The sequence below is a fragment of the Canis aureus genome, chromosome 5 (assembly GCF_053574225.1).
Source record: "Canis aureus isolate CA01 chromosome 5, VMU_Caureus_v.1.0, whole genome shotgun sequence".
Taxonomy (NCBI): Eukaryota; Metazoa; Chordata; class Mammalia; order Carnivora; family Canidae; genus Canis; species Canis aureus.
The window spans coordinates 21,017,640-21,035,264 of NC_135615.1; the positions used below are offsets into that span (position 1 = coordinate 21,017,640).

The window sequence follows — 17,625 nt, forward strand, 5'->3', positions numbered from 1 at the left end:
TATGTTTCTAGGTTGTCCAGTTTTTTTGGCATATAATTTTTCATAATATTCTCTGATTTCTGTTGTGTTGGTTGTTATTTCACCTCTGTCATTTCTGATTTTGTTTATTTGAATCCTTACTCTCCCCTCCCACCTTTTTTTCTGATGAGTCTGGCTAGAGGCTTATCAATTTTGTTGCTCTTTTCAAAGAACCAGCTCCTGGTTTCATTGATCTGTTTTATTGATTTTTTGGTTTCTATCTCATTTATTTATGCTCTAATATTTATTATTTCCTTCCTTCTGCTAGTTTTAGGTTTTGTTTGTTCTTCTTTTCTAGCTCCTTTAGGTGTAAGGTTAGGTTGCTTAGCTGAGATTTTTCTTGCTTTTTGAGATAGATGTATTGCTACATACTCCCCTCTTAGAACTGCTTTTGCTGCATCCCAAAGGTTTTGAACTATTATGTTTTCAATTTTCATTCAATGTAACTTTTCACTCCTTTGATTTCTTGTTTGACCCATTTATTGTTTAGTAGCATGTTATTTAAACTTCTATGTATTTGTGCTCTTTCCAGATATTTTCTTTTTTTTTAAGACTTTTATTTATTCATGAGAGACAGAGAAAGAGAGAGGCAGAGACATAGGCAGAGGGAGAATCAGGCACCCTGTGTGGAACTCAATGCAGGACTTGATCCTAGGACCTCAGGATCATGACTGAGCCAAAGGCAGATATTCAACCACTGAGCTACCCAGGTGCCCCTTCCAGATATTTTCTTGTGTTTGATCTAGTTTCATAGTGTTTTGGTCAGAAAAGATGCATGGTATGATTTCAGCCTTTTTGAATTTGTTGAGACTTGTTTTGTGGTCTAATATGTAATCTCTTCTGGAAAATGTCCCATGTGCACTTGAAAAGAATGTGTCTTCTGCTGTTTTATGGTGGAATGTTCTGAATATATCTGTTAGTTACATCTGGTCCAGTGTGTCATTCAAAGCCACTGTTTCCTTGTTGATTTTCTATTTGGGTTATTTGTCTATTAATGTAAGTGGCACATTAAATTCCCCAACTATTATTGTATTATTATTATTTCCTTTATGTTTGTTAATAGCAACTTTATGTACTTGGCTGCCTCTGTGTTGGGTGATGGATAATTATAATTGTTCTAACTTCTTGTTGGACTGTCTTCTTTATTATTATATAGTGTTCTTCTTTGTCTCTTATACAGTCTTTGTTTTAAAGTCCTTTTTGTCCATTATAAGTATTGCTACCCCAGCTTTCTTTTGACATCCATTTCCATGATGTTTCTCCATCCCCTCACGTTCAATCTGCAGCTGTTTTTAGGGCTAAAAGAAGTCTCTAATAGGCAGCATATAGATGGGTTATTTTTTTTACCATCCTATCACCCTATGTCTTTCGATTGGAGCATCTAGGACATTTATATTCAAAATAATTGTTGATAGATGTGTATTTATTGCCATTTGTTACTTGTTTCATGGTTGTTTCTATAGATTTTCTCTGATCCTTTCTTCTCTTGTGCTCTCATGATTTGCTGCCTTTCTTTAATGATATACTTGGATTCCTTCCTCTTTATTTTTGCATATCTATTACTGGTTTTTGATTTGTGGTTACCATTAGATTTGTATATAACATCTGCATATAGCAGTCTATATTAAGTTGATGGTTGCTTAAGCTTGAACCCATTTTTTGTTCCCCCCACCCATGTTTTAGGTATATAAGTGTCATATTTTACATCCCTTTATTTTGTGAATCCCTTGACTGACTTTTACAGAGATATTTATTTTTACTGATTTTATGTTTCCTACTTTTCTTCTTACTCTTACTTATGGTCTTTCTTTTCCACTCAGAAAGTCTCCTTTAATGTGTCTTGTAGGGCGGGTTTAGTGGTCATGAACCCCTTATCTTTTGCTTGTCTGAGAAACTATTTCTCCTATTCTGAATGGTAGCCTAGCTGGATAGAGTATTCTTGGCTGCAGATTTTTTCTTGTCAGCACTTTGACTAGATCATGCCACTGTTTTACGGTTTGCAAAGTTTCTGTTGGAAAATCTGCTGATAGCTATATGGGGTTTCCCATGTATGTAACTGTCTTCTTTTGCTGCCTTTTTTTTTTAAAGATTTATTTATTTATTTCAGGAAGAGAGAGAGAGAGAGAGAATGGGGGGAGGGACAGAGGGAGAGGGAGAGAGAGAGAATCTCAAGCAGACTCATCCCCACTGAGCACAGAGCCCAACATGGGCCTAGATCTCAGGACCCTGAGATCATGACCTGAGTCGAAATCAAGTGTCAGATGCTCAACCAAGCCAGCCAAGGTGCCCCCTTTTTTTGCTTTTAAGGTTTTTTAAAATCAGTACTTTTTACCCTTTTAATCACTATATGTCTTGGTGTGGACCTCCAAGCAGATCCACTGAAGTCAAGGTGAGTGGGGCTTGGTGTAAGCAAGTTAGGTAGTAGATGGTGATGCCCTACTGGTTCTCACAGGTAGGCTTGGTGTTTATGCCGGGGGGGTGAGGGAGGAAGATGGCACCTGGCAGCTCTTTGATTCCTGAGGGGTTCTTCCAGTGATCCCTGCCCCTCCAGACTTGCTCTGAGATGACTAAATAGCTTTCTCTCCCACATGCCCCAGGCATTTTTCAAACTTCTGCTTCTAGGCTGTATCTCCATGGGCTGTTTGTTATACTGTCTCTTGAAGGGCAAAATTCAGCTTATCTCTGGGCTTTCCCAGAAATGAGTCCTCCAATTTTTCAAAAGTCCAGGCTTTAAGGTCCTCTGATTAAATTCTGGTAAGAACCCAGAAAATTTGTCCCGTCTTGCTTTCAAAGCCAAATACTATGGAGATAGGTCTTCCCTGTGCAGCCCACGTATTAGCCTATTTCTCTCTCCTCTCCTCACCCAGGGCTCATCCAGCCCCCAAGAAGAGCCAGCCTGTTTCATTCCACACACTGCATCTCTGCCCTTTGTCCTCTCTGATGTGGCCTCTTCTCTACTTTCAGCGATGGAGTTTGTTCTGGTAGACTTCAGGTCACTTTCTGAGTTATTCACACTGATGCATTGTTGCGTTGTATTTGTGGGATGAGGCAAGCTTAGGGTCCTCTTGCTCTGCCATCTTTCCAGCCTCCCCCTAAGTTCTTAATGTGTGGTCTAAACACTGCCTAGGGTTAGAAAGTAAAACTCGTTATTCCAATTAAAGATTGCTCAGAAACTTTGGTTTCACACAAAGTCAAACCTGCAATTAGAATGGTGCATTCACATGAACACATTCGTTTATTCCATATATGTATTTTAAAGATGCATTTTTTCTTTTTGTATTAAGGCCTTACTTTTATGGAACAGCCTTTTCAACATGAGAACATAATTGGAAATGAAAAGCAATAGAAAAATAATTCAAGTTGTTCTGTGTTAATAGTATTCCCCATTACCTATATTTGAATAAGCATCTTCCTCCTACATTATTCACTTCCCTGACTGCCTGGATCCAGACCTTACAGAGATATTTAATGACATCATAGAAGGAATGATGTCACACTTTCAATATTATGACTTAAGTGTAGACTTACGCAAAAGGAACAGATGGCTTCAGGAGAGAAAAACCCTTGTTTAAATTAGACTAAAACCAGAAGTTGGCTCTGAATTGTGAAGTGTAATTAAAACTTTATTTTAAAATACATTTCACAGTTTATATACCCTAGGAAGAGCTTTTTACCATATGAACTTTCCAGCTGCCACATAGCACAAAAGAGGTTGTGTTTTTCATGTAAGGCAGTACACAGTTCAGGGAATGATGGTATTGAGAAGATTGAAGATAAATCTCATAGACATGGCAATCCTATTTTTTAAAATGTCACATTTCATGGGAATGGTGTCAGAGTCATGAGAAATCGCTTTAGAAAAAAAAAAAAATACTGGTAGGAGGTTTGGATGGATATAATGTACTGGAGAGAATACCTGACCAGTGCTTTGGCCCTGACATGGGCTGGTCTGCCCAAATGTCTGTTAAAGAGTACGATTTGGGATACTTCACAAATATCAATTACTAGCATAGCTTAAGTGCATTTTATTTGGCATTATTTATGTGTTTTAAGAAGTTCTGCTACCTTTCAGTCTGTCAAACGTTTGTCTGGATTTTTTTTATTTTCGTATTAAATAGGTCCTGCAAAGAAAGGAAATCCATGATAAACAATAATAGGGGGGAATCCCCATAACGCTTTAAAGGGTTAGAAGTAATTTTTCTTAACCCCTTTTGACAGATAAGCAAAGGACTGGAAGGTTTAAGTGACTTGGTCAAGATCACACAAAAAAGTGCTGGTGTCAGAACCGGAAATTAAGCAACATGACGCCAGCACACCATTTCTCCATCGTCCCATGCATAGAACAGAGACAGAATGAATATACATTGCACTAATTAAGGAATAGCTGCTGCCAATATCATCACACAATTTTAACCTTAAATGTATTCAGAGTTTGTGTTTCTATGTCAGTGAGTACTCTCTCCAACCAACAAACTAACGTAGATTTTTATATAAAATTTGGCCACAGTGTTACAAGTTACAGACAAGCGGCCATAATGACATGTTTAAAAGCATTTGGGTTTTTTTCTCTTTTTTTTCTAGTTTTTCTTTCCTATCATCTGTCATAGTGATAGCAGAAGAAATGTCAGTGAACATTAGTAAACTTAAAAAGGAGAGTGTTCTTAGTACACATTTTCTTTTTAAAACTCTCACTTGCTTATCAGGCCTCTACTTTGTTGCCTGAACTGATTTCTTTCATTTTTCACTCCATGGTAGGATCTGAGCCAATATGACTAAATAAGTTGTCTTTACTATAAATAATGTTCACAATGTATATACTATACAATGTGTACTCATTCCTCTCAGGCGTACTCTACTTATGCACATAATGCATGCATATGCATAATGCTAATAATAAACCGTTAAGCAATACAGCATGGTACACACAGGATTCTAAATGTGATAAACCATTTCATGTGCAGGACATACCAATTGTTCTTTCTTAAAAATCCTACCTTACTATTTAAGTATATAAAGATGTTTTGCCCAGTTTAAGTTGGCCAAACATTTGCCTGGAATTGTTTTTGAGTGAGTTCATGTTAATTCATTAGCATTCATAGGAATTAAAAGTGTACAGTTCGGAGGATACCAGATAATAATTTTTTAGTGGCTTTTCAAAGACAACCGTAAGGTTAAAAGTCACTATAATTATAATTCAGTCATCAGTTAGAAAGCAGAGAATGTGTTGTGTTCCCTGCTCCATCCCAGCATCTAGTACATGAGACACTCAATAAATACTTGTTGAATGAATGAATGAAGCAATATTCCATCCTCTCACTTCATCTAAATAAAAGCATGAAAAAATGTGTCAAAATTGTATTCTTTAAAGAGTTAGGTGAATTTGGCATGAATGGTCAGAGGTAGAGAGAATAAAATGCATTATTAGGCCATCCCTTGTGTTCTACCTTTTCTTCCAAAACCGTTGGGTCAAATCCTACCCTCCCCAGGGAGCAATTTTCAAAGAGAAAGGTGGACTCTTTTCCTGCACTTAATTATTATTGTGCTCCTCATCAAACTGTAGGCCTTGGATTTCCATCAAAGCTCCGTGGTTTGTTAGATAGATAACCAAGTAGAAAAAAAGATCAGAGGCATAGCACCTGTCTTTTGCCCTCCCGAGATGCAAAACTTAATCAGGAAATAGCACCCAGATGCCTTCCAGCCACATTGTTTTACCCAGCTTTCACTGGTAACGAAAGAATCATGTTGCCACAAAAATCCCTCCAGCTCCTCTACAGTACACGAAGGATAATATTTCCTTGGAAATGAATTGCAAAAAGGCCATCCATGGTGCATCTTCTTTAATCACGCACACCCTGTATTAGACCAGGGGCAGAGGCAGTGCTGTGATCATACACCAACTGGAAATGTAGAGAGAGTTTTAACAGGTAGTAAAATCATAATACATGATTCAAAGGCATAAACCCTTTGTGGATTCACAACCCAAACAGGGACACCTAAGTGCTGGTGTTAGTTTTCCAATAACTGTTGACTTTGGGTGGCTGTACCTGTCAAGGGCAGCCCCCTGCCACGTTCCCTGGGGCTAAATTCACAGCCCTCCACAAGCATGTCCGCAGGCCCATATTTCTTAGGGAGAACAGATGGTTAGGGGAGGGCCTAGACACAGAAGCAGATTTATCTTGTCAGGTTGTTATCTCCAGGTAAATGACCTTAAGCAGGTCACAAATGGTCACATGACAACAATGTGGTTCAGAGGTGTCCTGAGGTGTCCACCATTCATTAACTCTTCCCTCTCAGGGTCCCTAGTGCTCCTTTTGGATAGGTAGATGGCAGTTTTACTATTGTGGCCATGTTGTGTGAGTGTGTGCATACGTGTGTGTACATTTTGAGATAAACTGCCTTGTGCATGAATGCTAGTGAAGATTTATACACCTTCAAAAGATTTCATTGCTTTAACGTGCTGGTGAACATCTTGGAATTCTTTTTTTTTCTCAAGTGATAGAAGTCCTAACTTTAAGGGGATAAATGCACCAATTTTATAGGTAGTCAAGGCTGAGCGTCAGTCCTGGTGAGGACCCCAATGTTCTAAAAAGCAGCTGCAGAGCAGAGCCTGCTCCTTGCCTGGTCACCGCACAATCAGAACAGCCTGTGGGTTCAGCGCCTTCTCCTTTATGCCTAAAAAGGCGTGGTGGCGAGAGAAACGAATGATTCTGTGTTTTGTTTGGCTTGTTTTGTTTTCCTGAAGGTCTTGTTTTCAGAACACGCTTCTTTCTTTGTGTGTGTTGTCTATGCATTTTGTTGCATGAAATACATGCCCTTTTGTGATTTGTCCCCATTAGAAAAGCTGAAGTCCTTGCCCTTTCAATACAGATCAGATTGTGTGTGCAGCCCAGCAGACCTCAGAGAGTCTGTGAAAGGCTGACCTAGTCATGCTTCAGCCTGGCAACTGTCTTGCTGTGAACCCCCGCGTCAAAAAGCTAAAGTTGCCTGCATCTGTCTCCAATTTTTTTTTTTCTGTTACTTTATTCCATTTGTTTTTCCAAATGCACCACTCTTTTTCTGAAACCATTTTGCCCAGTTGCCTCTCCACTGAAATGTTCCTACTTCTGTGTATTGCTTTTTCAGGCACTGGAACCCTGCATAGTCCCTAATATAGGTACAGAATGGGTGGCTGCTCTAGAAATGGTTTCAGGATTTTCCAGCATGCTCTGAATTTGTCTGATGTCGGGCCAACCTCTCAAGTGCATCCTGAGCCATTCTAGAGGGAGGCACTGACTGGAATGGCAGCCACTGAAAATTAGATCATGTAGCTTTGTTATTTAAAAGAAAATACACATATGTGCACAGATATGTGTTGTTTGATTTTATGAGCAAGGATGTCCTCCTGTACTTGGAGTTAAGACTTTTTTCACCATTTCTAACAAGAGCCTACTTTCTAGTAATGTCAAACATAATTTTCTAACTTACCTACTTGTCTAATTGTAAAGAGAATTAGGAAGGATTCCCCTTTAAGGATCATGGTGGACTAAATGTTGCCAGGAAGCTTTTCCAGCATAGTGCATGTAAAATACTGAATAAAATGAATGGGGGAAAAGTCATATTTTTAAATGCTTGGTTAGGCTGGTGGGGAAGTGAAAGACTGGCTCATGGTGCAGAAACAAGAGAGCAGAAAAAATGAAATGTGAGGGAAGACCTAGAGCATCCATCTGCCTGGCAGGGAGCAGGGTAGGTTAATGGGCCAAAGCAAGACAGAGCCCAGCCTGGATGAGGAAGGAGGTAAACTGGAGACATAGTTCCCATCAGCACATAAAAGGAGTTCTCTCTCCCCCAGACCATACTCATGGGGGTGGCGGAGCAGGTAAAAAGCTGATCCACAGAGGGAGTCTTGGGAGATTCTATGCTTTTCTCAGTCTCTCTTTTTTTTAAGATTTTATTTATTTATTCATGAGAGACACAAAGAGAGAGGCAGAGACAGGCAAAGGGGAAGCAGGCTCTCTATGGAGAGTCCGATATGGGACTCGATCCCAGGACCACAGGATCATGCCCTGAGCCGAAGGCAGACACGCTCAACCACTGAGCCACCCAGGCATCCCCTTTCTTAGTCTTGGTTTCTGCTGAAAGGGAAGCAGATTGAGAAAAAACATCTTCAGGAAGAATCCATAGCCATGAGCCTGTCTTCATCGAGTATAGGGGCCAGAAAATTCATAGAACTGCTGTGGTTCTTAACTCCTTGAGTCAAAAGTTTGAAGAGTCACAAAAAAAAAAAAAAAAAAAAAACCAATACTTTATTATTCTACTTGTATGAGGTACCTGGAGATGTCAGATTCATAGAGGTGAACAAATGGTAGAATGGTGGTTGCTGTGGTCAATAGGGAGGAGGAGTAGGGACTTGTTCAGTGGGTACGGAGTTTTACTTTTGTGAGTGAAGGGTTCTGGAGTTTGGTTGCACCACAGTGTGAATGAATGTATTTAACACTACTTCAAAATGAGTAAGATGGTAGGTAAATTTTATATTATGACAGTTTTACCACAAATAAACATGTATTTTCATTTTTAAAAACTGAGTTTAAAGTAGCCCCAGATTGGTAGTGCCCCTACTGCCTACAAGTATAGGCAAAATATCCAAAATAAAGAAGGTTAAAACCTTAAGAAAAACAAAAACAAAGAGAGGACACCTGGGTGTTTCAGTCAGTTAAGCATCCAACTCACAGTTTAGGCTCAGGTCATAATCTCATGGGTGGGGAGATAGATAGATAGCCCCAGGATGGGCTCTGGGCTCAGCAGGGAATCTGCTTAGGATTCTCTACCTCTGCCCTTCCCTTCATGCAGCCTTACTCTCCCTTTCTCTCTCTCTCTCTCTCTCTCTAAAATAAAAAAATTAAATGTTTCTAAAAAAATTCTATAACCTATTTACTTTTTTAAAAAGATCTATTTTAATGATCTATTTTCTTAAAGCTCTATCTTCCTATTTACTACTTCTCTCTCCAGCACAATCAATATGTTGCCTAGCCTATCAATTTGGTTTATAATATTAAGAACCAAAAACATTTGTTCCCAGGAACAAATGAAAAATACATCTTCATATCCATGAATCCCAAGCACACACAATAAAAAGAAATTCACACTGAGATAGATCATAGTGTAGATACAGACTCCCAGAGACGAAGGTGTTAGAAACGGAAAAGTCAGGTTACCTCCAAGGAAGCATATTTAGGTTCAGCCAGCTTATGAACAGCAATAACGTTATTGAAAATGGAATATCTTTAAAGTGCTTAGAAAAAGTAAATTTTTTTAAAGATTTTATTTATTTTTCGTGAGAGACACAGAGAGAGAGATTGACAGAGACACAGGCAGAGGGAGAAGCAGGCTCCATGCAGGGAGCCTGATGTGGGACTCTATCCTGGGTCTCCAGGATCAGGCCCTGGGCTGAAGGTGGCGCTAAACCGCTGAGCCACCCAGGCTGCCCAAAAAAGTAACTTTTAAGTAGAATTATCTGCTTTAATTAATTATTATAAATTATGTATTCTATTTAATTATCTCTTATGAATGAAGGAATGAAGTGAAGACATTTTCAGACACATTATGTTCTAAGTATTCATTACCAGAACAGACACACAATTAAGGAACTTCAAATTAAGTATCTTATGAAATTCAAAGATAAAGATCTGAGATGAAGAGGGAATGGTAAGCAAAGAAAATAGCAACAGAAAGGCTAATCTAAATATGCATTGAGCATCTATATGTTTTATGATAGTAAAATAATGTCCAATCACTGGGTTTAAGAAAAGATAAGCACAAAGCCTGGAAAAAATAGTACATATGTCAGACGGTGATTTAAGGTGAAGGATTCTAAAGTCTTTGTATTACCAGGAAGGTTGGTAAAATATGCATTATATTTAAAATTTGGTATGTTAGATATATGTGTTACATTTTCTATTATAACCACTGATAGGATAGAAATAGTATAGATACCTTCCAAAGTGTTAAAGGGGAAAGATAAAATAAGTTGAAAAAAGTCAATAAAAGAAATAAGAAAAGATGACATTAACTATGACAAAAAGAAAAAGTTGGGGGGTGCCTGGATAGCCCAGTTGGTTAAGTGACAGACTCCGTTTTGACTCAGGTCATGATCTTGGAGTCATAAGACTGAGCCCTGCCTCAGGCTCCGCACTCCGTGAAGAGTCTGCTTGAGATTCTCTACCTCTCCCTCTGCCCCTCCCACCACTCACATGTGCTCGCACACACTCTCTTTCTCTCAAATAAGTAAATAGATAAAATCTTAAAAAAAAAAAAAGGAAAAGTGGAACAAATGTTTTAGTGAGTAGTCAATGTAAATAAACTGAAGTTTTCATATAGAAGAAGACACTGGGTAAAACCCAAAACCCAGCCACATGCTCCTTATATAAGACACATTTAAATTATAAAACTAACATAGAGAGATCACTATAGTCACATTAATATCAGATAAAACGGTCTCTAAAACAGGAAGCATTACTCAAATTACTAGGGATAAAGCAGCTCAATACATCAATACATGTTGAAATAAATTTTAATTCACTAGGAAGGTGAAACAACTTGTATGCATGTGATAGCGGAGTTTCAAACTGAAACCTGTACAATTAGAAACTAAAAAATCCACCATAATAGATTTTAACCTACTTCTTTTTGTAACCAATAGATTGAGCAGTCACAAAGTAGGAATATACAATTTTGAACATGGTTACTAATGTAATCTAATGGACCTATAGAAAGCATAATAATAGCAGAATACAATGCTTTTAAGAAACTAAGAAATATTTATAAAATTTAAAAATGTATCTTATCTTACTTATTTACATGATATATATCACACTGTTTAAAAAAGTGAAGAAATCATCCTTCTTGATTAAAGATGCTACATATGTTCTATATCATACAAAGTAACATTATCAAGTACATTATTTTAAATTTGTATGAACTTACCCTAGATCTAACAGCATATGGTAGAGTCAAGTTCTCATGTTTTAAGCCACCCAGTTTCTTATAATTTGTTATAGTAGTCATGGGAAACTAAGACTACTACTAAACAAATAATATACCCATTACTATTATGTTTTTTTTTAAGATTTATTTATTTATTATAGACAGTGAAGCCGATTTTTATTTTGAAATAAAAATCTCAAGCAGATTCCACTCTCAGTATGGAGCCCGATTTGGGGCTCAATCTCACAACCCTGAGATCATGACTTGAGCTGAAATCAAGAGTCAGATGCTCAACCGACTGAGCCACCAGGTGCCCCAGTATTATGGTTTATAATTGCATTTTCCAAATTTCCATCAGTCGCAACAGCAAATTTGAATATTTACATTTTCTCAGGGTGAAACCATTCACTTTCCCTTCCCTTTATATTTGCAGATAAATTTATCACTCCAACTACTGACAAATACTGAGCATATAGACTTGGCAACTACTATAATATCAGACCCTGAGGCAAAGAAGTGAAGTAAACAGGGACAGTTACTATGAAGGGTTATGAAGGATTAAGTAAATAAGAAATGATATACACAAAAAACCTAGAACACTAACAGACCTAGAGTCGGGACACAAAAATGGCAGCATTGACTTTTATTAACATCTGTTGTAAAACTTTATAAATACTATCATCCAGGTGGTTAGTAGTTTTCTGTAGGTGATTAGTATTTCATTAATCTGATGATATTAATTTGATCATTCATAATCATCTGGTGACTTGAACTACTTTGGAGAGAGTCTGCTTACCTATCAATGTGGGACATAACTGTTTTGGAGATGTCTACGCCTGCTTCTTGCAACACGCGGATAATCTGAAACGGTGCACTTGGATGCCTTCCAGGATGAATAATAACAGGACAGCCCAGCTGAGCCTGGGCATGAGCTGTTGCTTGAAGAATCTTCTTCTCACTCTCAGTTAGAGGCCAGGAGCAACCAATTTCTCCAATGACGCCACACTTGATAGTAGTTCCATCAGCTCCATGGAGAATTTCATTAGTGAGGACATCAGTAAGCTAAGGAAGAGCGGGAAAGAAAATACATTATAGGCTGTGGAATTTATCAACCCAGAGTCACCACAGTATGTCATTGGCTTTATTCCTTTGGTCAGTCATTCTTTAAAAAATGTATTCGCCATCCATTCCATTAATATTGGTCAATGAGAAAGGCCAAATCTCTAATTCAACAAGTTATTCTAAATCAGAGATTCAGTAATATCTTACTGTGATTATTTAATAAGAAATTTGTGGCTTTAAGAAGCTGTAGGGGAAAAAAATGTGATTTCATGAAAGTACATTCAGATGAGAAAAAATGTATAATTTCACCTAAGGAACATCTAGAACATAAAAAGACTGCCCTTGAACATACGTCAACTGTATCAACTAATCCTTTAATTCTCCCTTATTGACGCAGTCCTTAAGCTCATACAGCATAGAGAATTCACAGCACGCAATACTAATATCACATTTTTTGGTTCGTGTGTATATTACTACTAGAAGTGGTTGGGAGCATGTGTAATAGCTGACTTCAGGATAGTCCTCAAATAATAATAAGCATGTAAAAAGATAGAGGCCAAGTTGGAAAATAATGCAGATAAGGTTTTGAAATACAAAGATTTTAATGATTGACTGAATCTTTGCAGACTGTGGCTGACCTTCTATGCCTGTCAAGCAGGCAATGGAAGATACACACAAATATAGACAATAGGTATAAACATGCATAAACACATACAGGCATGCACAGAAGAGCACATAATTATTTCTTTTTATCTCTGAAAGATTTCCTTCCTTCTGCCCATTCTTGCCTAAGATCATATGATAACAAAAACAGGAATGATTTTCTCCTACCCTTCCTGTTTTGTAAAAGAAGGAAACATATTCGCCAATGTGCCAAGTCTCTGCCTGCCAAGTCTCACCCTACAGTGAATTTTTATTGCTGGTTATTATAAAATCCAGAAAGAAAATTGAGATTACATAACTGGGATTTATCATGGAAAAATGAGGTTTACAAACAGGCTGTGGCACCATTACTGAGCACATATACAGTATATCCAAATCTAAATGTCAACGCTTTGGATTTTCCCGTGACCAGTGGGTTAAGATCTCCTCCCTGATGCTTCTTTTTCTTTATGAAATGAAATGTTCCTAATTTTGGGTCCCAACTGGCAGATGTCTTTGCTAGCTAGCAAATTTCTGTAGCATGCCCAGCTACCTCTGAGTCTGTGACATTCCCCAATGGAGATGGCATGTAGGGATAATCCAACGTTGGAAGTTCTGGCCTTTCTGAATTTACGCACAAATATTGTCAAAGACCTCAGTGCTTCTCACCTGCTCCACTGACATGGCTCTGGTCTCTGGAGAGTGAGTTGCATCCACATAAAACCCAGCTCCAGATATAATATGGACACCAGTCTCCTCTGCAAACCACTTTAGAGTCTTCACGTCTCGGCTAATCCCAATAGTCGTGTTCTCTACCAGAGCCCCTCCACCTTTGGCTTTGAAATTCAACAGTTCTTCCCTAACGGCTTCCGTCTCCTGATTCAGCTGAAGATTCTCTTTATGGGAATAAGGGTTTTTTTGAATCCAAAATAAATTTTTCATCATAATAGGTTCCTTGGAGATAGCTTCATAACATGGAGGAGGTGGGTAGTAAGAGCAGTCAAAGGTCATCGTCAAATGTTCATGGGTCAGAGTACGGCCCAGTTTGCTTGGCTCTATGAGGCCCAAAACAGTTTGGACTTTCCCACTTAAGGAAGACATTTCCGATGATACCAGGAGATTCTCTGAAAAGAATGTTTTCTGGAGAAAAAGAAAACTAGAGTCAGAAAATTTAACACACACATAAATTCTGTCCATAGGGGCTGGGAGGCTGTTGAAGGTATACCTGCGTAAGGAAGAGAATCAATGAAACTAGAGATATGATCCCACTTATCATCCTGCCAAAGCCAGAGTCCATCTCTAGTAAATTGTTTAAGCTCACTGCAGCCTTAAGTGACATGCATGGTGTTAAATGTCCCCTGGCCATTTCCACTGGGACTCCTTTGCCTGATTTAATCCCAGCCTCATCTACTGAAAATTTTTCTTGGTATTCACTGTTTCCTTTTGCTTAATTTTATCTCACTAGTCACAATGATGCTTCCTTGGTTAATTCAACAATAATCTCCATTTTTTAAAAAAACTACCCATAATTAATAACTTACACCAAAAACAGCCTTGTATCAGAACTTTTCTCATTTGTCATTTTTTCAAATGAATTAAATATACTGAGGCTACTGATCATTCCATTGCTCATTCACTGTCCAAGTGAACAAACTTCTGTTGAAAGTCCATCATGTGCCAGAAATTGTAGATATAAACACATGTAGGACAAACATCTCTGACTTAATGATTTCACAGATTATTCCCCCCAAAAATGGGGGGGCACGCCTAGGTTTAATAATAAAAGAACAAGAATAAAAACCTCTCTGCTCTGGATGTTTTCTTTTGTCTAGGGCTCATACTCAGAAATACTTCAAAAAAGCAAAAATCCAGGGTGCCTGGGTGGTACAGTTGGTTAAGCTTCCAACTCTTGGTTTCAGCTCAGTCCCTGGAACTGAGTCCCCTATCCTAGGGGTGGTGTGTAGCCATGCTCAGCAAGGAGTCTCCTTGAAGGTTCTCTCTCCCTCTGCCCTTCCCCCTTTGCTTCCTCTCCCCCTCTCTAAAATAAATAAAATCTTTTTTTTAAAGAAGCAAAAATCCTTCATTATAATAAAAGTGACTATAATTTATTGAAACTGAAATTTGCTGTCTCCAAAGAGTAAAAACCTCTCCATTTATTTTCATTTGTAACACCTACCTACTAAGGATTCACCATGTTTCCATCACTGACAACAAAAACCCCAATTCCAGAGCTTTCATGTGTCCGTATGTTTCCTAAATGAAGGGATTCTATTGGAAAGAAGAAGGCACAACTCAAAGTATGAAGACAAACACCTTCATAGCCAAGAGTGAACCCCCTGCCAGAAACAGTGGTCTACACAGAGCACTAGCCGCTCACATTCGGAGGATGGTGACAAACTCCCTGGGAACCAAGTAACAGAAAATGCCTTTGCTGTTCCTTAAAAAGACATCTGAAATCATTTTCCCCACCTCCCTGACCTTCTGAGCATGAGTTTTCTTACCTGTAAATTAGAATAACAATTCTAATAGTTCCTAGACTATCATAGGAAGTCTTAAAATTAAATGAGATACCACAGGTAAAAAAGGATACCAGAGGTTTGGCACCCAGCCCATAAGGTCACCGAATAATAGCTCTGTTCTGCTAGTAGAAGGAAATACTATGTATTCCCTAGATTTTTTTTTCCAGAGGAAGTATTTGGTTAGAGGGGAGATCATTTAGGGGAGCAATTCACAGCAGGTGTAGTACATTTAAGAGACAAAGTGAAAAGAGACCCGAGTTGGGGGGGAAGGGAGCACCAAGCTAAAGGCAGTTTTACATCAATCCACAGCAAACATCTGGAACCCAGGAATGTGATATATATTGGTCCATAATGTTAAATAATTGATTTCCACTGTTTGGCAAAGAACGGTAGGACTTGTGGCTAGCCTGGCCATTCATTTTTGGTTGGTGGTGCTCTTCTGCAAGACAAGCTTCCATCATCTAAATAATTCACTTGGTGACAGAAGCTGACATCTGTTTAGAGTCACTATGTAGCTGCCAATCACTGCACAGGGCAAGGATTTTCATCGATGATGTCTAGGACCTCACTGTTCAGTGCCTTATTCCCTGTTACCAAGACCAAGGAATATGTAGCTAGTTTATTCTGCTGAAAGAAAACCACAGTTCCATTAATAATTGATTCAATCTCCATATGGGTTGATTGACTCTTTCCTTCCTGTTGGCTCATGGGGGCCAGAAATTTGGATGAAACTGATGAAACATGATCACTATCACTGTGTGTCACCTATCCTTCATTTTTTAAGAAGGAAGAAAACAAACAAATAATATTAGCACTTTTAGGAGAAAAGTACCAAACTGCATAGTTAATTGATAAAGATTTGAAAGAGCAATATTAGGAAGTTTCAAGCTCACAACCTGTGAATCTGTGGGGGAAAAAAAAACCCACTTAAGAAATGTCATCTCTCCTGGGAAATTCCTCAGGCAGAGCGCCTCTGCTGCCTCCTGTGATCACAAACAATGTAACCCTGCACATTAGCTTTTTGATAATTTTTATACATTTTTTCTATGGTACAAGAGAAAAATAACCAGCGCTCACAATATTCTTGTTTGAATTCCTCCTCTATTTAAGATATATACATGGAATGGAAGTGTTTATGTAATAGTTCTATCCTTTTGCCTGCAGGTCAGTTTGCAATAAATTTAGGATGTGATGATGACTTTGTAATTTGATTTCCTGAAGTCAGACCCTGAGAGGGGAAAATCAAGTAAATTCCATTAAATTATCTGCATTTCAAAAACAAAAACAAAAACAAAAAACAACAACAAAAAAACCCCAATGTAATCCATACTTAAAGGATGAGACTGGATGAAAGAAAAAAACCTGTAGCAGACGTGGCTCTAAGCTGGAATGTGCCTTTCAGTTGGATGGAATATGCATGGTTGCTGCGCGGCGGCGCGGTTCCCACAGGAACAAGGTAGCTCTTCCACCCACATTCAGCCTGAACATTTGTTTTCGGCTCAGGTACCAGCAGAGGGTTACCACTCGCCTTCCACCATGGAGGTAAGGATTCAGAGTTAGGAGGATGGTAATGGGCACAGAGCTGCCCGTGCACAACTGTACATACAGGAGTGACCCGCACCAAAAAAAATAAAAAAAAAGCAGGCTTCAGGCATTTTGCAGGGCATCCGCGGGAAGCGTGAGGTTGCACACACCTGCAGCACAGGCAGTGGGGAGAGCCAGCAGAGCTGTGAACGCAGTTGCCAGGAGCCTTGGACCTCAGGTGGGAAACCTGAGCAGAGACACCAAGGCTAGGCTGCAATCGCCGGACCGCCGCTCAGAGGAAGCAATGCTGCTAATCCCAGCGGGTACAGACGCAGGAAGGAGCACCAAACTTTAACGGAAAAAAAAAAAAAAAAAAAAAAAAACGGAGAGAACCAGTAGTTCTATAGTATTGTTAGTAGTATTGAGCTGGAAACCAGAGACAATATGTAGGATGTGTCATTTTTGAAAATCTATGCATAAATTAACTTCTATAAAATATAGAGCAAATTTGCCAAACTGTTGAAGATTTGGTGGTGGTGGGTGGGTAGCTTGGGGGGTAATTTTGGTTTTGTTTCCCCGAGATACTTGCCACAGTTATTTCACCCTGGCCATTATGCTTATTTATGATTTTTTATGATTTGTGATTTTTCAGTCTCCCTGAGTTGAATATTCATTTAGGTTACATTTCCCATTTCAGAGGATAGGACTTCCTGAAAATTTTACATATGAATGAGTGTCCTCCCGGATTCCATAGACTCAGTGCCTCTCCCCTGCCCTCGCCTCCACCACACCTGGTCCTGGACCTGGCTGAAGGTATCTGCTTTGCAATTTTAGATGCAGTAGTCAGATTGGCAAGGTGATGTTGGGTGAATTGATTCTCAGCTCACTTCCTCAAGAACTG

The 17,625-nt window shown here is 38.8% G+C and overlaps 1 protein-coding gene across 9 annotated transcripts in view; it reads right to left on the minus strand.

The window, feature by feature from the left end:
• Nucleotides 1-17,625, minus strand: part of PTER (phosphotriesterase related) — a 143,838-nt gene that overhangs the window by 93,978 nt on the left and 32,235 nt on the right. For 8 of the 9 annotated variants that reach the window (XR_013379413.1, XM_077897068.1, XM_077897070.1 and 5 more), the window contains exons 2-3: nucleotides 13,351-13,821; nucleotides 11,774-12,039 (exon numbers count right to left, since the gene is read on the minus strand). Coding sequence is in view for 8 of the 9 variants with exons in the window: in XM_077897068.1 (XP_077753194.1) it covers nucleotides 11,774-12,039; nucleotides 13,351-13,782 (698 nt within the window). In the remaining variant the exon portion in view is untranslated. Of the gene's footprint in view, nucleotides 1-11,773; nucleotides 12,040-13,350; nucleotides 13,822-14,857; nucleotides 14,950-17,625 lie in introns of all 9 variants that reach the window. The other variant, XM_077897064.1, reaches the window with a different exon arrangement.